Raw genomic sequence first — 21,286 nt, forward strand, 5'->3', positions numbered from 1 at the left:
TTCCCACATTACATTAGTGATTAGTTGTTGAAAGATGTTCTAAGATGTAACCGAGGAGCCCAAACTCTGGTTTGAGTCAAATTCACAGGTAGATTCTTCTGGGTATTTCAAAGAGGTGCCTAACTCACATCAACTAACCACTGGTGTACTTCAGGGTTCGGTACTTGGCCTTTTTGTTTTCACACGCATCACAGACTTGACATTCAAGCACATGGACTTCCCTGCTAAGCAAGTGACAAACAGCTCTATTTAGCATGCCAGCACAGCTCTCAGCTTGTCTAGTGGGCATCTTGGTCTGGATAAACACACCACTTCAACCAGAAAGTATGTACTATATAACTGAAAATCCTGTTTTTCATGATCTGATCCTGTACAATCAAGAAAGAGCCTGCACAGTACATGTAAGATAATTAGATTTTATTCAGTTAATTTTTAGAGGCAATCACAGTTTGCCACAGTAAACAGGAAATTCTCCATGTTGAACACGGAAAGACAGCTTCTGATCACTTCAGTAACACGTTTAACAATGCTTACAGATACATGAGACAATTCATCACCCATTTGGGTCACAGTATGTCAGCAAACTTGACACGATTTTCATCTTTCAAGCAGAAGTGGCAGCTTGAGGTTTTCCGGTAGCAGCTACAACCATCATATCAATGATACACTGAGTATACAACATACCCCATTTACCTCTCTCAAGTATCATTAGCCCCCTCCATTGCTTGCTTTTAGTACATTTCTACACTACACTCCTGGTAAGTTTTTCCAGAATATGTATATGGTAACAATCAAATTCAACAAACCTAAATGTTTCTTGAATGTTCTACAGTTACGCACTTGCAGTATAATGTACCGTGTTGTTTTTAGAGATGATTGTTTAATAAGTTATTCATATATTCTCATGACATTTTATCTATGCTAAAAAAATAAACAGCATATAAGTATAACACCAGTGGATTGACAAAGAGAAATATTATTTTTTGGTTAAACGAATGAAACGAGCACAGTCAAAATGATGAGGTCATATGGCTCAATGGACCATCCTGCATGTGAAGAATAATACTGCCCCTAAACTGCAATTTATACGACACAACAGCTACATCACACCCATTATAACCAGCGAAGCAGGACTGATCTGGTCACATCGCTCGTTCTTAGAGTGGACAGGTGTTATAACCTGACTGTTGTAGGAGAAAGTATAAAGTGGATTATGAAGTTGCAAACGTTCTCTCTTGTACAGTAATCTAGTGCCTTTTAAACAAAAGGTTCTAGAAAAAAAAGAAAAAAAAAAGTCAAATCCTCTAACAGCTTTGGGAAGCTTGTCTCTGTAATTGGTCTCCGTTCAAAAGTCTCAAAGTGCACTTAACTAGACTGCAAAACTATAAAATGACTACACTAGTCCTTTTTTTTGTTTTACTTTAGTGTTTCTAAAGGTGCGCATTTATGTGCATTGATAAGTACTGACACAGAGTATCTTTGCTGTAACTCTTATTTTCAGATTCATAGCCAACATTGTGAAGTCAGTCACAGCACTGCCATGTTGGCTCCTCTTGTTCCAGTTTCCAGTAGCATCAGGCCTCTGAGATGATTGACAGGGCTCTACGAGGATGCAGGGGCGTCCATGGTGGACAGGATACGGACCACCTCGGCACGCTGCGTGGGGGAAATGTGCTGGGTCATATGAACAATCGAGTCCATGGCCACTTCTGGGTTAGCTTGAACCAGGCTAAGAAACATGAAATGAACAAAAAAAAGTGTTAATTTAAAAACACAAGATATTAATTAAACAGTGAATAAATACGGGTGTAAAAATGCATTGCATTGCAAAATTCAATGCAGTTATTTAATTGACCATTTATTTTCCAAAATTAAATTATATTGGCATATAAATAGTTATTTTAGAAAGCAAACAATTGTAGTAAGCATCCATAAAATCCAGTTCCCCAATCTACTTCTGGTGTGGAGGCGTTGGTCTCTTAAGTCTCATCCACTTGTATTTGTATCAGCTTTTTAAAAATAAATTATGAATCGTGCAAAAAACTTTAATCAAATTGTGACCAGATTTACATCATACAATTTAGTAAAGACTAATCAGACTCAGTTTTCCTGGGGATATACAGTATATATTTATAATATGTCTGTCTCTCTCTCTCTCTCTCTCTCTCTCTCTCTCTCTCTCTCTCTCTCTCTCTTATAATATGACATACTATAAGTCATACAAATCTATACATTATATATTCATAATATAATATGTCTATGTATGTATCTGTATATCCCCTGAAAACTGAGTCTGATTAGTTAACTCTTTCCCCGCCATTGATGGAAATTTCCAGCTTTCCGTGTTTTCTGAAAGAGTACAGAATCTCGTGATTAAAATATGTGTATAGAAATAGCAGAAACAAGGGCTATCACGTGTAATCATATGCATATTCAAAATAATGCGATCATCAACATTAAACAGTGTATAAATCAAAACTGCCTAATGTTGGTGTTGATAGACTCGGTTTACTCCATGTTTACTATGTTTTGATCATTGTTCTGAATCCGATCCAGATGTAGTCTTTGACAAAAACATGACTTTCTCAGCTTTTTGCTCAAAATGTTGCCTTTCTATGAAACCAGTGTTGATAAAAAAGAAAGAAAACAAGAAGCTAGAATAAAACGGGTAAAAAAACAAAAAACAGATGCCTGTTCTTTCTTTTGATATACTGGATTGCATGTTCAGATATTTATACAACAAAATATTCTGGGGAGCATAACTTTTTTGTGAAAATGGTAAAAAAAAAAAAACGCTGGCAAAAAAAGAAAGAAAAAAAAGAGAAAGCTGGCAAGGAAAGAGTTAGTCACAGCAATTCTTTTTGTACAATGAGCACTAAAAGTACATTTCCCCGGTGTCTCTCATATCAGTTGTTTCTTCTCACAAACACATGGACAAGAAATACTGATTTGAAAATATGACTTAAAATTATTTAAATGTGTGTGTGTATATGTATGTATGTATGTATGTATCTTATATATATATATACACACACACACACACACACACACACACACACACACACACACACACACACACACACACACACACACACACATTAAGGCTGGTGTCAGGATGTTACCTGCGGATCTGTTTGAGGATATGATCTCTGCGGATATATTTGATATTCTCATCGATGACAGATCTGGCACCCTCTTCCTCTGCCAGCTGCCTCTCCAACCATTCCACAACATCCTCATTACTGTCCCACAGATATGCCTAAGAGAGACACACACACAAAGAATACATAAACATAAAGAAACAAAAGAACAAAGTTCTAAACACCTTAAGCTTGCTTGAAACATCTTGCCAAACAAACTTTGACAATGTTTCTATTTGAAAACCCAAATCACAATCCTAATCAACGGCTCTTCATTTAGGCTTAGACTGATAACATCAGGCTGATCTAAAAACAAAGCCGGACTTGTGCTTGTGAAGATTTGTCGAGGCATTAATGGGCTTCCGTGCTTCTAAAAACCTCAAGCACTTGTAGTCGGCAAGAACATTTAATGCCCCATATTAATCATTTTTAATCCGTTTGCTTTTAATTAAGAAACAGCGTGTTGCTCTGCTATCTGCGCGTGGCAGGGTGGAGATTAATTGTAGCTTAAGATAGCTCGCTCAGATTGGGCTAATGTATTAGTGGTCCAGACACCGTCTTCTGCAGATACTTTCACCTGCCCTGGGGGAGTTGGCTCTGCTCCAGGACCTGGTGTGGCGACTCTTCCGATGCCTTGTCGGAGCTCGGGAGAGCTCATCCATTCCGATCATTTCTAATTGTCCTATATTCCCTGGTCCACAATCCACTTCAGTAGAAGAAAGACTTGCTACAGTTCATTTTACAATCGCTAAGACACATTTCTCAATACTTTGGTCACATTTTACAAACTCTTCACAATATTTTTTGTTGGTGATCTAGAGAAGAGATTTGTTAGTGCAGTAAGCGATTTAAAGGTGCAGTCTGTAAGAATGACAGCTAGAGTTCAAAATTCAAAATATCGGAGATTCTGGTTTCGATGGTCACGCGGGTTGCCAGTTTGGGGACACGCAGCAGGATTGAGTGCAATTGACAAGGAAAGCCGAGGAGACTTACGGCTGCTAGTGTTGTAAGTTGATGAGTTGATTTATTCGCGTTTGAATATGCTCTTATTCATAGAGATTTTTAGATGGATATCGAGACTTTTTAGGTCGTGTGGAATCTGCAATCTCTGACCCAGTCTGTTTGCTGGCTGCAATACGCTGTGTTTTCTGCCAACTGGCATCCCCAAGGTGTCGAAATACTATTGGGTGAACTGACAATGGGGGAGATCACACAGACCAAAACAAAAACTGACTGACAACACAGAACGCACATTTAAAAGTAAAATAACTGGCTGTAGAAGCGTTTTTCAGAGAAACGATATTGTTTAGGAATGTGTTTCCTAAATATCTGTAAAGATATAATGGTATTTTTATGCTTTAGTTGAGTGAAAAAGTTACATACAGCACATTTAAGAGCAAGCGGGACATTACTCAGGTCAGAGGAATATAATTGGAGGAAGAAGGGTTACGATCAGGCAAGAGCTAGAACCTGCTTTACAGTTTTTTAAAATGGCTAACAAGCGTTTACCAATACTTAAAGTACGTTTTATAAACTCTTTACACAGCAACACACCTACATCACACAACTGGACAAATAGTTAATTTTCTGGCCAAGAACCACATTTTGTTAAAGCTACACTGTGCTAGAATTACTCCCATCTAGCGGTGAAATTGTATATGACTACCAAATGAATATTACTTTCTAGCCCCTCCCATTCCGAGGGTGTTTTAACTCCTACGGTGGCCGTATTATTTCAAATCTGCCGGCAGTCGTGAGTAATCTCCCCCTCGCATTCGTCACGGTGCCACGGAGTGTAAAAACGCGAAAGGCGAAGCTTGAATTTCCAGCAATGTCCCTCTTTGGCTAATGTATTTTCAAGATGGAGGCACAACATGGCTTCCCCCATTCGAGCAGCTCACCCATATGTATTATAAATAGCAGATTCTACGATTACGAGAATACTTGATTAGTTGGTAGAAGTAATTATACATTATTGAGCACATATAATTTTGAAAGAACAAAGTGTTTTTTGTTAAGAATCAACTTAAAAAAATTACACAGTGTAGCTTTAAATAAATCCAAACTCTACATTTCAAAATGCTAAAAACCATACACTTTCTACATACACTAACTCTATCACAGCAAACTCGACTCAAAATTGAATCATTCTGTCAGAACACTAGCACTAGTTTTCTATCCAACATGAATATAGTCAAGCATAGCGCAATGACTGTCCAAATATTAACAATTGATCGCATTATGAAAATTGCATTGTCCTGTTTCAGTTCTACCTGCAGACAATCTAAAATTCAGTTTCCTTTTACTGTAAGCCATTCTACAGTTTTGGTTGAGTAAAAAAAAAAAAAAAAAAAAAAAATTGAAAGTAACAATTGCTCAGGGCAGCCACTGGACAAATGGGTTCAGTTGACTCATTGATCAACAACAAATACAACATGACCTTTGGTTACTATGGAAGCTTTTTTATGCCACAGAAGAAATAAGTGTAAAAGGTATCACAAGATTTGTTTCTTGCAATTGCGAGTCACAATTCTGACTTTATTTTTCTTATAATTGTGAGATATAAACTAGGATTTTGAACTAGAAACTAGACAGAATTGTGAGATAAAAAGGTCAAAATTATCTTTTTTGTTTTCTATTCCATCGCAGAAATAAGCATTCTCACATTCTTACTCCTCTCGCCTAACTCTTGGTGGGTTAATGTTGCATCAGTTCTCCCATCCAAGACAAATTTCTTCTAACCTCCTTCTTCCTTGTCCTGAACCAACTACTCCTCTCCCTCCATCAACTATTCCTCTCCCTCCATCAACTATTCCTCTCCCATGAGTGCATCCACATTAAACAAAAACCAATTCAAAGAGTCCCTTTTTTACTGTGTATGTCCAAGTAATGTAACACCTGACTACGCCTCATACTGAGATTGGATCCAGCTATTTCTCAATATTTCAGTGATACTGGAGAAGATTTCCAGCGCTGGAGAGATGTTAGAGAGCGGGAAGGCCTAAAAACACTTGTTTTGTTTCTGCTCGATACGTGAATAACTGTTTTTTAAATATATTTATTGTATTACAGAACCAAGATATGTTGTTATATGCATGCTAAATATCTCCATAGTGGCGTAATGAATCCAATCTTCAGGTTCCAACCCCGATCTGAATTCGGACTTGTGATTCCGTCTGAATCACAATCACACTGTTTGTTCGTTGACCAGAGGAGAACTGCCTGACTGACTGAACCTGGTTTCCCCCGAGGTTTTTTCCTCCATTCTGTCACTGATGGAGTTTGGGTTCCTTGTCAATGTTGCCTCTGGCTTGCTTAGTTGGGGACACTTAATATTCAACAATATTATTGATCTGACTGTACTGATGCGGTTGTATGAAAACTAAACATAGCTGTATAATGACATCATTTTTTGCAGAACTGCTTTATAGATGAATTGAACTAATTTAACAATTAACGATCTTTACAACGGAACTGAATCAACACTGAACTGATTTCAGCTGAACAGCCAAAATGCATAATTTTCCTGTTATTGCTGTAAAGCTGCTTTGAAACAATCTGTATTCTATAAAGCGCTATATAAATAAAGGTGACTTGAATTGACAGACTCTTCTATACTTGCACGAGCCGTTTGATGCGCCAGGATTATGTGGTTGCTGTGTTGTTGCATAACATGTTCACTATCATGGGAGTGGAGCAATGATGCGAGGGGTGTGTTTGTTTGGGTGTCTATTTCAAATATCAACAGTGTTTCTCAGAAATCGCTTACTGCACCTTTAAAGCAATAGTATTTTGTTTTCGATTTGTGACATACTTTCACAGCTCCCTCTGCCTCCACGAACCAGCGCCGGAGCATTGCCTGAACCTGCCCGTCCGTCAGCTCGCTGTTAGCACACTGGATCTTCCTCTTAACCGAGTCTTCCAGCAATAACCTCCGCAAGCGCCAGTAGAAGAACAGCCGAGATGTCGGCCACTCCAGGATGTCCTAAACACACACAATAAAAGAACAAGTCCAGATTCATTGAAGTCTTGTTTTATTTGAGCTTTTGATTCTTCAACTACGGTGAAATTAGCCTGGGAAAACCCAGACCACTCTCAGTTGTAACTGAGTTAGGGTCTGGCAAAGCTCCATAGACAATTAATTTCCACAGGGGCGTCACCAACGGACGTCGGATAGATCTAAAACCAATCAGATAGATGAATGTCATGACGTATGCAGAGCGACGGAGAAACATCTCGAGACTCTCAGCAATTCTCTGTTTGTGTTAACGAAAATGACCATTTTAAATCGCTTGAAACCGACGCGATAGCTGATTCGAACGAGTGATGTTGTGATGTTCCACGGCGGCATCCATCTTTGTAATGTACAAAATCTGCGTCACCGTCTCTGCTCTGTCGTCATCGTGTAAAGCCCGCCCCAACGTTTCTGATTGGTGCCGCGATTTCGACGGATTGGAAATGGGTTTCAATGGGCTCTTTGCCAGACCCACTTGCAGAGCAAATCTAAATTTGCCGGAAGTGGTCTGGGTTTTCCCAGGCTACGGTGAAATATGAATTCAAAATCAATGTTTCCAACAGAAAGTGACAAAAGCATGAAAAAGCAGATCAGACTAGTTTAAGCTATGATAGAAGTTGAGTACTGACAGTGATGACTCCTTTCTCCTGCATGCGGCCCGGTGTGTCATGAAGGTCGGCGAACTGCACAGCTACTTGATGATATATGGGCAGGAGAAACTCCTCTCTCTCTTTCAGTTTACTCTCCAGCTCTTTGCGTTCGGACACATTCAACTCCGGGGTGCCTGAAAGCACACACACAGCAAGTTCATGTAGAATGTATGAAAAATGAGTAGCTTGAAAATGGGGGCAGAGCAATATATTAGTCGGGCCGACATGTACACGCTTCAGAAGACAACTGCCCACCTGAAATATTTCTACCTTTTGAGGCAACTTTTTTCAGATGTGAGCATGAAAGTTAAAGATATCAACTGCCATTAAATTATAATTTTATAAAAATAATATTTTTTTGTGTTTATATAAATAGTTATTACGATGGATTTATTTTTGACTACCTAAAACAACTGAAAAGCAATTTTGCTGTAAAGGTTAATAATCTTTTTGCCCATCCTGTCAGCAAAAAGAAAAATAATTTCAGAAGTGGAGCGAGTAGCGTTTTTATTGTTAACTAAAACTATTTAAACTAATTTCCGTCAACTGAAATAAAATAAAATAAAAATATTAAATTAACTTTCAACGTTTAAGTACTAAAATGACTACCGGTAAAACTAAAATAAAAATTAAGTTAATAAATGGCTCTTAATAAATATATTTAAAATGTAAACGGATACATTCAAAGACTAATACAAATTTAGGCACATAGCAAAAATACAAAAATATAAAAATGTAATTAATTCAAAATATGGGAAGAAGTTATTACATTTTGACGAAACATCACAGTTTTATATTTTATTTATTGAGTAATATGCACTGATAAATAGTAAAAAATAAAAATAAATAAAAAACGCTATTAGGAGTATACACTCATTAGGGGGGAGGTGCCTGTGTTGCATGATGCGTTCGTGAATTTGGGGGTGGAGCTATCAAGATAGCGGTGTGATCCTGTTACGTAGGGGTATGTTTGTTTTAGTGATTTCAAATATCAACAGCGTTTCTCGCTTACTGCAACTTTAAGAGAACTGGCTCAATTCTACTGTTTAGGCATCTGTGTGTTGACCCCTTGTCCTACACAAGAAAATTAGCAAAAATGACCACACAGCGACAGTGCGGCCCAACCGAGGAGCTCTCCAGGATCTCCCGTCACCCTGTGGCTGTTTGAGAGAGAGATCGATCACATCAGAGGCAATCATTCAGCATGGCTGCATGTGACACAGTCCTCTTTAGTGACTGCTGAGGGGGTAATCGATCGAAGGAGGTACAGAACAGCAGCGGGGTCTGATTGATCGGAGACCCCTGTGATTGACACGTCTCCTCAGGGAGGAGAGAGAGAGCGAGAGAGCAGCAGAACAGAGCGATGATGTGCTTTAATACAACCCTCATACATGCCCAATAAAACAAAATACGATTTCAGAGGAGAGAGAGCACTGTGAACAACTTACCTAGTCTTTCTGCAAGCCCCATGTACACAGGGTCCACCCGTCTCATGGTCTTCACCAGGTCTTTTTTACGGAACTTGATCTCCACCGTCCCTTCAGGCTCCAGGACACCACCACTGCAGAACACGCAGAACACGCAGAACACGCAGAACACGCACAACACGCACAACACGCACAACACGCACACACACACACACACACACTGATGAATCAGCTCACTCCAGCCATTTCAATGAATCTGTTTGAAACACTGCTACAATGCTATTCTCGCATCATCACACTTGTGTTGTCAAAAATAACGATCTTTCGATATGTATCGATACTGAAATGTCTGAAATATTTACTTCCAAAGTGTATTCAGAGGCTGTTTGAAATAAGAGAAAGTCATTATAAACTAAGAAGAATGTATACTTTAAAAAAAGTAAGGGTAATAACTAATACAAAAAATACATGTGTTAAATGGGTAAACCTATGGAACAATTGTGATAAGGATTTCAAATTGTGTACACTCTGTAAATTCAAGAAAATGTTTAAAAACATAGTGATAGATAATTATATAATTAAACAATAACTCAATATGAATAATTTGTGTATGTCATATGTAAACTATTGTTATAATATCAGATGTGTGTACCTCTGTATTCATTTATGTACATTTTTGGAAATTGTCTTATGTAACTGTTTGTGTATTTTGTACAAATCCAGAGAGGAAAGTGACGCTCATTAAATAATTATGTATAGGCATAATAAGCATAGGCTTCAGCCTACACCTTTTTTTGGTTATTATGTATATTTTTTCTTTACTATGGAAAATTATCTGTGAGGGCCGAAAAACATGTTTGTTGAATCTTCTTTACAATGGCGAATTGACACCCGCCTCCTGTCGCTCACTCGTCTCATCCGCTCCGGTAGTGCTTGTATTGCGCATCATTTGTCATTCTCGCAGGTTTCACGCTCACGCCGAAAACGCGTGCACCACTGATCTATATAAGTGGCGCTTTCATAAAACCGCCTCTCAAACAGATCGCAAGTACCAAATTGACTTCTTTTCCGTGGCTTATTGCGCTTAAACGGTCAAATACAAAGAAAAATGATGTCAAAATGCCATCTTGCCGAGTATTCAGGTAAATAGTCAGTTTTGAAACATAATAGTTGTGTGACAGTAAATTGGATGCGTGCATAAGCTCTTAAAGTGACAGCAGCCTAATAAACCTGCTGCAGTCCGTCATGTTAATCAAAGAACAAAAGAGAAAATCCTTCGCTGCTCTTGACTGAATAACTTTTGGAACTTTAATTGTAAGCATTATTCTGTATTTAATTTTTACAATTAAAACTATCCAGTGTTATTTTACATTTGATTTAATTTCTGTAGTATTTCTTACCTGAATACTACTGTTAGACCCACCTGAAAAACTTAAAGCGGCACTTGGTAACTTTTTCAACTTAATAAATCCGTTTAGAAATCATTTGGATGGTTAAATAATCTGTTCTGGTGAGAATGGTTACTTTCCCCGCTCCCCCCAGCGTTCCCAGGCGGGAAACCAGCCTTGCAACATTGGGACTAAAGTCCCGGTAAGTTGAAAATAGGAAGTCTCGTGAGAAGCGAGAACGAGCGAGAAAGAGCGAGAAACACGAACTGCTTTACGGAATACAAAATGTACATGTCAATGTTAAATGATACTGTGTATGATGTATTACCACCTAGGTAGACATGCTCCACACGATAAAGTTGGTGCGTCTGGGACTCATTTGTTCACCACACCGGCTCCGACCATAACAAAAGCACATGAGCAGCGGTAGAAAGGGGGAGGAGTGCGCCGGCGCGCCGCAAGTGACTTTACGACAGTGATGTGAAAAATATACGCACCGCAGCTGTAGGGGGAGCTCGTTCAGAAAATCAGCAAAGCGGTGGCTAGAGTTACCGATTGCCGCTTTAAAGCCATGTTTATTTCATTTATCTCTTTATTCTATTGTATTTATTCATGCTACCATTTGCAATTTGATTATTTGTTCTTATTTTATTACCGTTTACTGTCTATTACTGTCATGTTTTTGTAAATGTAGTTTAAGGATTCAAATAAAGCATTCCCATGCTGCGAGTAAAATTTTACAACAAAATTACAGCAGTAAAAATATGGCAGTTTTCCCCGTAGTATCGTAAATATGTATTTTTATCAAGGTATCGCATTGAAGTTGGAAATTCCAGTATCATGACAACACTAGTCTGACTATTTCATTTTATTATTATTTATTCATTTTTTGGTGCATGTGTTTTGTTTTCTGTTTTAATGCAGTGTTTACTGTTATGTTTACGTAAAATGTAAAAAAGGTGCAATGCACATTGACAAAAAAAAAAAAAGCCTTTGTTCCACATCCTAATTCTTACCGGCTGTCCTTGTCGGCATACATCTCCATGTGGCGAGGGTTGATGGTGGGGTCTATGACGACCCATGATCCTCCCCGGAGCTCCGCCTGTGGTGGGATGTACACCAGCACTGGTTGTCTGTACTCTCTCAGCCCGTCCACTATATATGCTCCAAACTTTAGCACCTGGTCGTACATGTCTAAAGACAGGAGAGGTGTTAGCAGAGACCATCACAGATCACTAAAAGCACATACCAGTTCTCTTCCCATATCACTGACCTTTCATCCCTCCAGAGAAGCCTCTCCAGTTGGCAAACACTATGAGCGGAAGCCCCTCTCTGTTGAAGTCTTTAATGGCCTGTGCAGTCTTAAAAGCAGAGTCAGGGAACCACACTTGCCCTGCTTGCTGAATGATCTATAGGAAACGGCACAAAACAATGGTCATCTCTCTGACAGGAATCATGTGTCTGAGGCTATGTTGACACTGCCAGTCCAGATTATTTGCGTATCCAATTGGAATCTGGTCTAAATGATTGACTGTCCCCACTATGTATCGCTGCTATGCAGATCCGGTGTGGGTGTCCTGTCTAAAGACAGAAGAGGTTGGCACCGTTTCATATGCCAAATAATCTGTATTGGTTTCTATGGCAATGGCGTTGCATTGGTAGGCAATGGCATATGCAAAAAAACAACAACAGTAACGTGGAGGGGTTTGCAATAGAGATGTTATCTTATTTACAACATGACGTGCAACGTGTTGCTGCTGTGCTGGATGGAGGCTGGTATGCATTGCTTTATTCCGTGCTTTTATCTCCGCCGGTCTCAAAACATGTCTCCATTTATAAGCTGTTGTAATTTTCAGATCGACAGGCACTTTGCAGCAACACAACCTTGTTTATGCAGCGACTTTCAGCATGTTTCCTATAATAACGTCTGACATGTGACATGAGAAAGTTACATAAACCAAGCAAAAACCAATCAGAGCGGTCAGACTGAAGCTGATTTCCAGAAATGCGATTTTCAAACCACAATGCGATTTTGACTGTAGCTCAAAAAATATGCTTTTTTGCCGTTCACACTTGCCATGACTGGATTCCAATCGGATATGCACAAAAATCGAATTTGACTGACAGCCTGAACAAGGCTTGAGAGTCTGGAAGTGTTTCTAAGTGGTCACCTTGGCTTCTGAGTCCAGATTAGCTGGGTCTGCTGGGATTGACAGCTCCACCGATCGGGTTTCCACTGCAACTACTCCAGTCGGGATCCCGCCCAACCTTCAATTACCAGGAGAGACTAATTGTTACAAATGAACAGAATAAAACAAACACACACCAATAACAAAAATAAATATTATTTTTTTATAATATATAAATAAAATAAAATATAATCTGATAATTTTTATCAAAAAATAAAATATACATTTTATAAAATTTTCTGAAAAACGTTTTTTCAAAGTGAAAAATTATCTTGTAATGTTTATGATACATATACAAGCTGAAACTGGATGAAGGATAAGATAAATTACAACACAATATTCTTGAAACATGTTTAGTTCAATAAATATTTATATACAATTTCTGTCTTTAAAATGAAAATGTAAACAATGAAAGTAAGGCTATCAAACTAAAGATTTTATAAATATATAACATTTTTTTAAACAATTTATAACTATTTTTATTTAAATTAACTATAATTTTTGTACTGACATTTTTCTTAAATTTATTAGTGATTCATTTAAAATTAATAACATTAAAGGTTCCAGTGATGTATACAATACTGTATAATATTTGAGTTTAAAATACTGAAATAATTTAAAATAACTCAAAAAAACAATAAAGCAAAGAAAAATATATATTTGAATGCAGACAAATACTGTAAAGGTAAAAAAAATAAAAATAATAATGTCTGTATTGTGTTAGACAACTAAAGGAGAATAGAGTAGAAGACTGATGAAAAACTAATGTTCCCCACAGGAGCTTTCAAAGTGCATTTATCAGAGCAGGATCTTTCCAATTGATAAACGCTGCCCTTTAGGCATTGAGGTCAGAGGTCAACACAAGTTCACTGAGGAGTGTAAAGACTCAGATTGTATGGTTAATCATTAGAAAAATCAGTATTTGCAAATGTATGTCATTGCATGTGGCATTTATTTTTAAGAAAGAGAACATAAGCGAACTTTTCAAGAAAACATGTTTTAAAAAGATCAGTTCTGAGAGCTCTACAGTAGCATCATTTGTTCGCTTCAGATAACAAAATATCAAACCAAGTGGCATCTGCAATGACATTCATACAATTTTAAGATTTGCAAAAGAGTCCAAATACTTTTGGGGCCGCTGTGTTGATAATTGCTGCTTACCTAGCCCGTCCTACGATTACACTCTGTGCCCACGGGTGCATGATCTCCAGAAAAGAGCCATGGTCGAAGAACCCGCTCACCCACGCACCCTTAATGTCTGTATGAAAGGAGAGAGAGCATCAGAGCGGCATTAGCACCCAATCTTCATCAGAGATATGCTGAGCTTAACCGAGGGGAAGCTGCTGCAGGAAGAGGTTACCGTTCAATTACACTGAGACCCGTCCCAGCACTGAGACAAAGATTCTTCTCCCTGCCACCCACTCTCGATATCTCCCCACCTCACTGTGGTAATTACAGTGATGTGTAATCTGTCTCGCCAATAAAAAAACACTCCATATATCCCAGAGTGTCTTATCTCTGAGAGGAGAGACCTAGTGCTGTGCCTCAAACATAAACCCTCAGACCAGAGCCATCCATTACTGGATACTTCCCCCAACTAACAACACATCCCTCAACACAATTAATACACAGAACTCAAGATATCGCCGTAGGAAGCATCAACAAATCCTATGTCCTGAGTTCAACAGAAGTTTGACAGCATAATATCACTGATACAGAAACTTAATGGCTTTCTTTTTAAATTTTATAATTTCCTGTTTATTCTACATTTTCTGCATATTGGTCACATGACTTTGACAGTAATTCACCCACATCATTCATGTTGGTAACGTATAACCAGACCTGTGGTAACTGGCACCGTGGCACAGATGCTGTCAAAGTAGTTGTACTTGTATTGAACTAGGGTTCTAGCATCCACTCACTCAGACTGGGACGTCCCGCTAGCATCCAGCGTGGGTCATAAGGTGCCTTGGTAGGAATGAACTCCACTAGCCGATCAATGGGATCTTTTGCGGAGAGCATTGGAACAGGACTGGACATATTCTAAAGGAAAATAGCACTGTTAGACTCGAAATCACATTCTCCAGGTTACACGTCACAGTGTGTTCAGCATACCTTCGGCATGTAGGACAGCCAGTGAAGTAACGTAAACACTCCCTCAAAATCATCGCACACAGTGGTGTGCGTGACTCCATTATTGTGCATGATCTGTACTCCGCCTAGCTGGTTATTGGAGGTGTACACCTCTCGACCCAGAACCTGTAGAGAAAGAGCAAAACGGTGAATGAGTAAATGGTTGGCTGCCATGCAAAGCACTGGAGTCAGGCTACCCAAGTTTTTAACAGTCCACATGGAAAAGTTTGGAGTCACCAAAAGAGAAACTAGTTGCAGGATTGTGTAAAGAAAAGGTGAGGGCAATTGTGAAATTAGCAGGCAAAAAAGTAGCAATCAATAGTGTAGTGATGTATGAAGCACAGCTCACACAAAAGTCACTTTCAAACCAGATACTCAACCGTTTTAAAAAGGCTGTTAGTGCAAAGATATCCCCAAGATGTCCTCAAGAACTTCATATTATGCTTTGGTTGCAGAGTTTTGTCTGTGAAAGTCAGTGCACGAGTTAAGGCCCCAATATATTTTTGCCAATGTTCTTCTACATTTATTCACTCGGGGGTAAAGAGAAGTTTGAAGTAGCTGCGCAACGGTGTTCTGTCTGTGAACATTTCACCTCCAGTCACGTTGCTGGGAATGTGGAACGAGTGAATAAATGAACCTGAACAGATTTCCATATCAAAGATGGGGTCCTAAAGCACACACACCTATTAAACAATCCTCACGGACCAATGGCAGTTCGAAAGTGATTAACAGCCGGCGTAAACTTTTCCAGAAAGTCTGCACTGATGATCCGTTTAGAAACACTGAAACGAAGACCTTTGTTTTGAATAGATTTTGTTCAAAATGACTTTGCAACCATGCGTTCCTTATTTCGTTTGAAGTACGTTGAGGTCTTGAGTCTAAACAGCTTTTTAAAGAAATTTCTTCAGTGTTGTCTGTAGAACTCATGGAGACTGATATGGCATTATGTGAATTAGCAATAACTTGGTTCCACACCAGTCTAATTTTGTGGAACTATCGATTTCCTATTAACCCTTGCCCTCAGACATCACATTAAAAAAATATGAACTGTGGAACTGTCTCTATGGATTCAAGAGTCAAACTATAGTCAAGTCAAGTCACTTTTATTTATATAGCGCTTTTTACAATACAGATTGTATCAAAGCAGCTTCATAGCGCTACCCCTGATGTCAAGTTGCCTGCATTTCAAGCATTGCAATGATGCTCAAAGTCCAAAGCATTTCAACTTTGTCATAGGAATTGTTTGAAAGGTCAGAAAGGGTCATAGTATAAAGGATGGTGACATCTTGGAAATAGACTGGTTGGGGGATTCTTGGCCAGAATAAACTACAATATGTTGATAATCAAAAAAGTAATGTCACTCTCTTCTTCTTGCTTCTTACATGAGAGAGTAACATCATAGAAACTAGGAAGCAAGATGTGTGTATTGTGTGTTATGGCAGCGTCCTGGGGCTGCGGATCAATACCATCACACATGCAGTCAGTCCAGTGCTGTAGGCTGAGGAGAGTCTGCTTTCCGCTCAATGCTGTCAGGGACCCAGGAAGAATGACGGTGTCATTGAGTGGTCAGTGCGGGAGAGTAAGGGGTTATTTATGCCTCTGGGACTGCATCAATACTCAGATTTCCTCTTCCTTTCACCATTCATTCACACAATGCTTTCTGTAGAGGTAATGCAATTTTGTTGTGGTGTCACAGGCCATAAGTAGTGTAAACACTGAAGTATTTCTGTTTGTTTTGAGCTCCTTGATAACTTCTGGTTCAATGAATGGCATGAGTTTGACGCAGGACTACCGGTTTGGCTGAACGATGGCACATGGCATGGGTGTCCAATGTGTGTGTAGGAAACCTTTTTGAAAATGCTCATTTTTTTTGCAATTGTGTGTTTGGTGTCGCTAGCGGCGCAGAAACTCACTACTCGGCTTCTCTGAAGCATTGTTTAGTTTTCTTGCGGGGCAAGCAGAAATCAAAGTAAATTGTTTGATTTTCAATAAAGCTAATCGTCGGTATTCGTAAACGGGCAGATCATGGTTCTGATCCAATTCACACAGTAATAGGACTGTAAAGGACATTCTCAGATGGGATAGATGGGTTGTTCCTGCGGTTCCAGAGAGGACAACAGGACACTGGACGTGACAAATCATGACCGTGCCTGAAATATATAAATACCAAATTTATGTCCAAAACAGTGGAATAATATAGACATTCACAACAGCTAATGGGAAATTATTCTGAATAAAAACTGTTTCTTGGTTCCCAACCCTAATCTGGACTCCTGCAGGAAAGGCAGAGCGAGACAGGGATATCTGCAGAAGTAGAAGTGCTCAATTCTGTTCTCAGAGGAATAATATGGGAGTGCCTCCCCGGTCTCAGCCCCAGGCATCAGCCTATTTCTATGCAAATAACAACTTCACGCTTCTCTTTCTATTATTCCTGCAGGAGCTGCAGCATCATGACGGGAGACGGAGAGAGAGAGAGACATGCGGGGGGGGATGGCAATCACTGAGGGGTGAATTATACACCTAGAGAAACGCACACATACACGTTTGTTTTTCTATCATGGCAGGTGACTTTCCATTGACTTTCATTGTCTTTATAAGGAAGCAAGAGCATCACATGGTTTATTGAGAACAGAATTTTAAAGAATAAAAACTGATATCTCAGCATATATCAGTTTGTATTCTTTAAAATTCTGTTCCCAATAAACCATGTGATACTTTTGCTTCCTTTTTTTAAACTTGAAATCACTAGACCCTAAATGCAGACAATTGCATAGTAATTGCATGGTAAAAAAAAAAAAAAAGACCAGTACACACACACATTTTTACCTTTTGTGTTTAATGGAATAAAGTCATGGGTTTGGAACGACACGAGGCGTGAATAAACGACGAAATAATTTACATTTTTGGGTGAACTGTTCCTTTAACACATGCTTGAACGCACAGCCAACCACAACCAATCCCTGTCACCAGTAAAATAAGAAACTGGCTGATTCATAAAAGTCATATTGTAATGCAGTCGTGGTAATTGCATGAATTAGGGATTCATTTATTTGGGTCATAGTTGATCGCACACCAGGCTTTTAGAGTTCACGCTAACCTGTCACCATTCCCGCCTCGGCCCAATCAAATTACTTCGCACAATTAAAAGAGAGGCCAATTAAAGTGCCCTTATCAGCAGAGTGAATAGATAATTTATGCGCAAATGCCATTTTTCATAGCAGCAACTAAACAGAGAAGACCTTTGAAAATATATAAAGCAGACTAGCCTGCTTCGAGGAGGCGCAAGTTGGCATGTGGTGGATTCTATTTCTAAACCACAAAATACAAAACACGTTAATGAGCAGCTGCTGACCTTATTAAGAGCTCCAGCTCCAGTCAGGATGATGTGAGAGTTCTCCACCTGTATGGTTCTTTGGCCCAGTCTCACCAGGTACGCTCCGATTCCAATGGCCCTGCATGTCACCTGAAGACCACCGAAGACACAAAAACACTTTATCATATACCGTACCATTCAAATTGTACCGTTTGGGGTTGGTAAGTTTGTCATTTTGAAATGGCTGCAGTTATTTGAAAAATACAGTAAAAACAGTCATATTGAATATTATTATAATAACTGGAATACTACTTAAAAAAAACTATTTTATTTTACCACATGTTGGTGATGGCAAAGATAACTTTTTACCAGTCTTTAGTATTAAACGATCCTTCAGAAATGTTGAAAACAGTTGTGGTGTTTAATATTTGTGTGGAAACCGTGATACATATTTTTCAGATTCTTTGTTACAAAATAATTAAATGCCTCATTCATTCATTCAATTATTTTAAACTGTCTATAACTTTTGATCCATTTAAAAAAAAATAAAAAAATCTAACTGACCCCAAACTTTTGAACAGTATTGCTTTACTAAACATATTGCTCATACGCAGTATTCAAAGGTGGAACTTTTTAAAAATATTTGCCAAATATTTGGCATGGTTTGTAACAAGTGTGTGTTCTGTCAGCATACCAGGTTCATGGTGATGATTTCCTCATACGCCAGTGATGATTCACCTGCGATCATGCCAGAACCTCTCAAGTTCTCCACACCCAACCCCTCCTCTTTACCAATGATATCAGTGATCTTATACCTGCAAAGACACACATTAGATCCATTAGAGGAGAATTCACCTTAATCAATGACAGACAGATGTACAATGTAAATATCCAGTTACTTTCACAACTTAAAACTTCCCCCCAGTCCAATCACGTATAGAAACTAAACAGCGAAAATGACTTCTAATATCAGATATAAAAGAAGTAACAAATCCTATCCTGTGTTCAGTAACTGAGCATGCCAGAAATGTTGAATTAATGGGACATAGGAAAGAAACTTATTTTTAAATAGCAGAAGAATGTAATATTTTTTTTAACATTTTTATATAACTAGCGGGTATAAATGGATAATCAATGGATAATTGATAATTATGGATAATTAATGAATAATGGATAATAAGACAGGGTGTCTTAATCCAATGGAATAATAAGACACAGGGTGTAAATTGCTAATGCGAAACATATTTTTTTTTGGTGCAGAAAACCTTATGAGCAGAAAAGTACACTTTTTTTTTGCAAAAAAGGAAACCTACAATTATATATATATATAAAAAAGATGAGCTAAACGTCTGTTTATGGGATAATAACCTGGATTCTCCCTCATCTTCCACATGTTCACATTGGACTGAGTTCAGAGCAGACACCTTCTTATAGTCCTGAGGTGTGAGGTACAGGTACTTAAAGCCCTATGAATCAACAGAAAAACACAGTGATTATGACACACATCCAAAAAGATAATCACTACATAATCACTGATCCCTTCCCCTGGAGCCACTCCAGACCTTGTATGGGTCCGCCGGATCCTGCCAGGCCACATGGAACATGTGTCTGATCTCCTCTGCCAGGCCGATCCGGGCTCCGCTGTTGGCAGCGATGTAGATTCGCGGGATGCCGCTTTCCCGAGCCATTTCTGAAGCCTGCAGGAACAGAACATCCTCCTGTGGCCCGAAGGAGCCGATCTTATGTGTGATGTCATTGCTGATCACGATAATCTCACGGCCCGCCGGGTACTCAGGGGTTCGGATAGTCATCCGCCATGCTACCATGCCAATCTAGTGAATCAGACAATTGTAGAATCATGAGTGTGAAGCTAGTTGTGATCAAATAAATCCATTTGAAATAAATGCTTGCAGAGCCTCACAAACATTTAAGAAGCAAAGGGTCCCCCTGCAGGGTGCAAAGTGTACTGCATGTTATGGTTTGTTGAAAATGAACAAGACAACGCAAATTAAGATGAAGTTGTGAAGTGCATAGTTGTTGTGTTTAGGATAAGGAAATTTTTTTTTTTGTTTCTGTTTCTTATTTTTTTTATTTTTTTTATTCTTTTTTTTTGTTCTAGTATCATTAACATGGTGCAATCTAACCTCATTTCCTCCAGGTAGGCGGTTCATCTGCACCAGCTGACCTTGAGAATCGAGAACCAGCTCAGTGAAGGTGAGCAATTCCGATGGAAGAGGACACTTGGGTAAGTTGGCGTGTGCATCCATGGACTGCCATAACTTCCTTAGAGACTAGAGAAAAATGGACAGCATAACAAACTAATCACTCAGAAATATTTATTAGTAAGAAGTTATTAGATCACAATAAATATTTATGTTCATATATTTCAAGTGCTCTTTAAAAAACACACGTCAAAACATGAAAGAAAATTTGTATTTACAGGTTCAATGTAAACACTTACACATTTTGAAAAAAGTTGTGTACAATTTTTTTTTCAGGATTCTTTGATGAATAGAAAGTACTGTTTCATTTATTTGAAATATAATCTTTAGTAACATTATAAATGTCTTTACTGTAACTTCTGATCAAATTAATGCATCCTTACTGAATAAAAGTATTGATTTCTTTTATTTCTGTAACCCAAACTTTTGAACGGCAGTGTATAATGTTACAAAAGCTTTCAATTTCAGATAAATGCTGTTCTTTTGAACTTTCTATTCATCAAAGAATTCTGGAAAAAAAAGTGTACATAACCGTTTTCAACATTGATAATAATTATAAACATTTCTTGAGCAGCAACTCAGCATATTATAATGATTTCTAAAGAATTATGTGACACTGAAGACTGGAGTAATGATGCTGAAAACTCAGCTTTGATCACAGGATTAAATTATATTTTAAAATATACTCAAATAGAAAATAGTTGTTTTAAATTGTAATAATGTTTCACAATATTACTGGGGAGGTTTTGTATTTTTAATCAAATAAATGCAGCCTTGGTGAGCAGAAGAGGCATTTAAAAATCGAAACA

The 21,286-nt window shown here is 38.4% G+C and overlaps 1 protein-coding gene across 1 annotated transcript in view; it reads right to left on the reverse strand.

Annotated features, from left to right (window-relative positions):
• Positions 1–398: 398 nt before the first annotated feature.
• The window catches only part of acaca (acetyl-CoA carboxylase alpha), a 77,949-nt gene continuing 57,061 nt past the window's right edge, over positions 399–21,286 (reverse strand). Inside the window, exons 30-45 of the mRNA XM_079607377.1 lie at positions 20,400–20,546; positions 19,818–20,087; positions 19,624–19,721; positions 18,950–19,070; positions 18,295–18,405; positions 14,925–15,068; positions 14,732–14,852; positions 13,971–14,067; positions 12,792–12,888; positions 11,894–12,029; positions 11,637–11,814; positions 9,254–9,366; positions 7,785–7,939; positions 6,955–7,125; positions 3,123–3,259; positions 399–1,729 (exon numbers count right to left, since the gene is read on the reverse strand). Coding sequence (XP_079463503.1) covers positions 1,603–1,729; positions 3,123–3,259; positions 6,955–7,125; positions 7,785–7,939; positions 9,254–9,366; positions 11,637–11,814; positions 11,894–12,029; positions 12,792–12,888; positions 13,971–14,067; positions 14,732–14,852; positions 14,925–15,068; positions 18,295–18,405; positions 18,950–19,070; positions 19,624–19,721; positions 19,818–20,087; positions 20,400–20,546 — 2,223 coding nt within the window. The 3' untranslated portion in view covers positions 399–1,602. The remainder of the gene's footprint in view (positions 1,730–3,122; positions 3,260–6,954; positions 7,126–7,784; positions 7,940–9,253; positions 9,367–11,636; positions 11,815–11,893; positions 12,030–12,791; positions 12,889–13,970; positions 14,068–14,731; positions 14,853–14,924; positions 15,069–18,294; positions 18,406–18,949; positions 19,071–19,623; positions 19,722–19,817; positions 20,088–20,399; positions 20,547–21,286) is intronic.

This window comes from Phoxinus phoxinus, assembly GCF_949152265.1.
Source record: "Phoxinus phoxinus genome assembly, chromosome: 3".
NCBI lineage: Eukaryota > Metazoa > Chordata > Actinopteri > Cypriniformes > Leuciscidae > Phoxinus > Phoxinus phoxinus.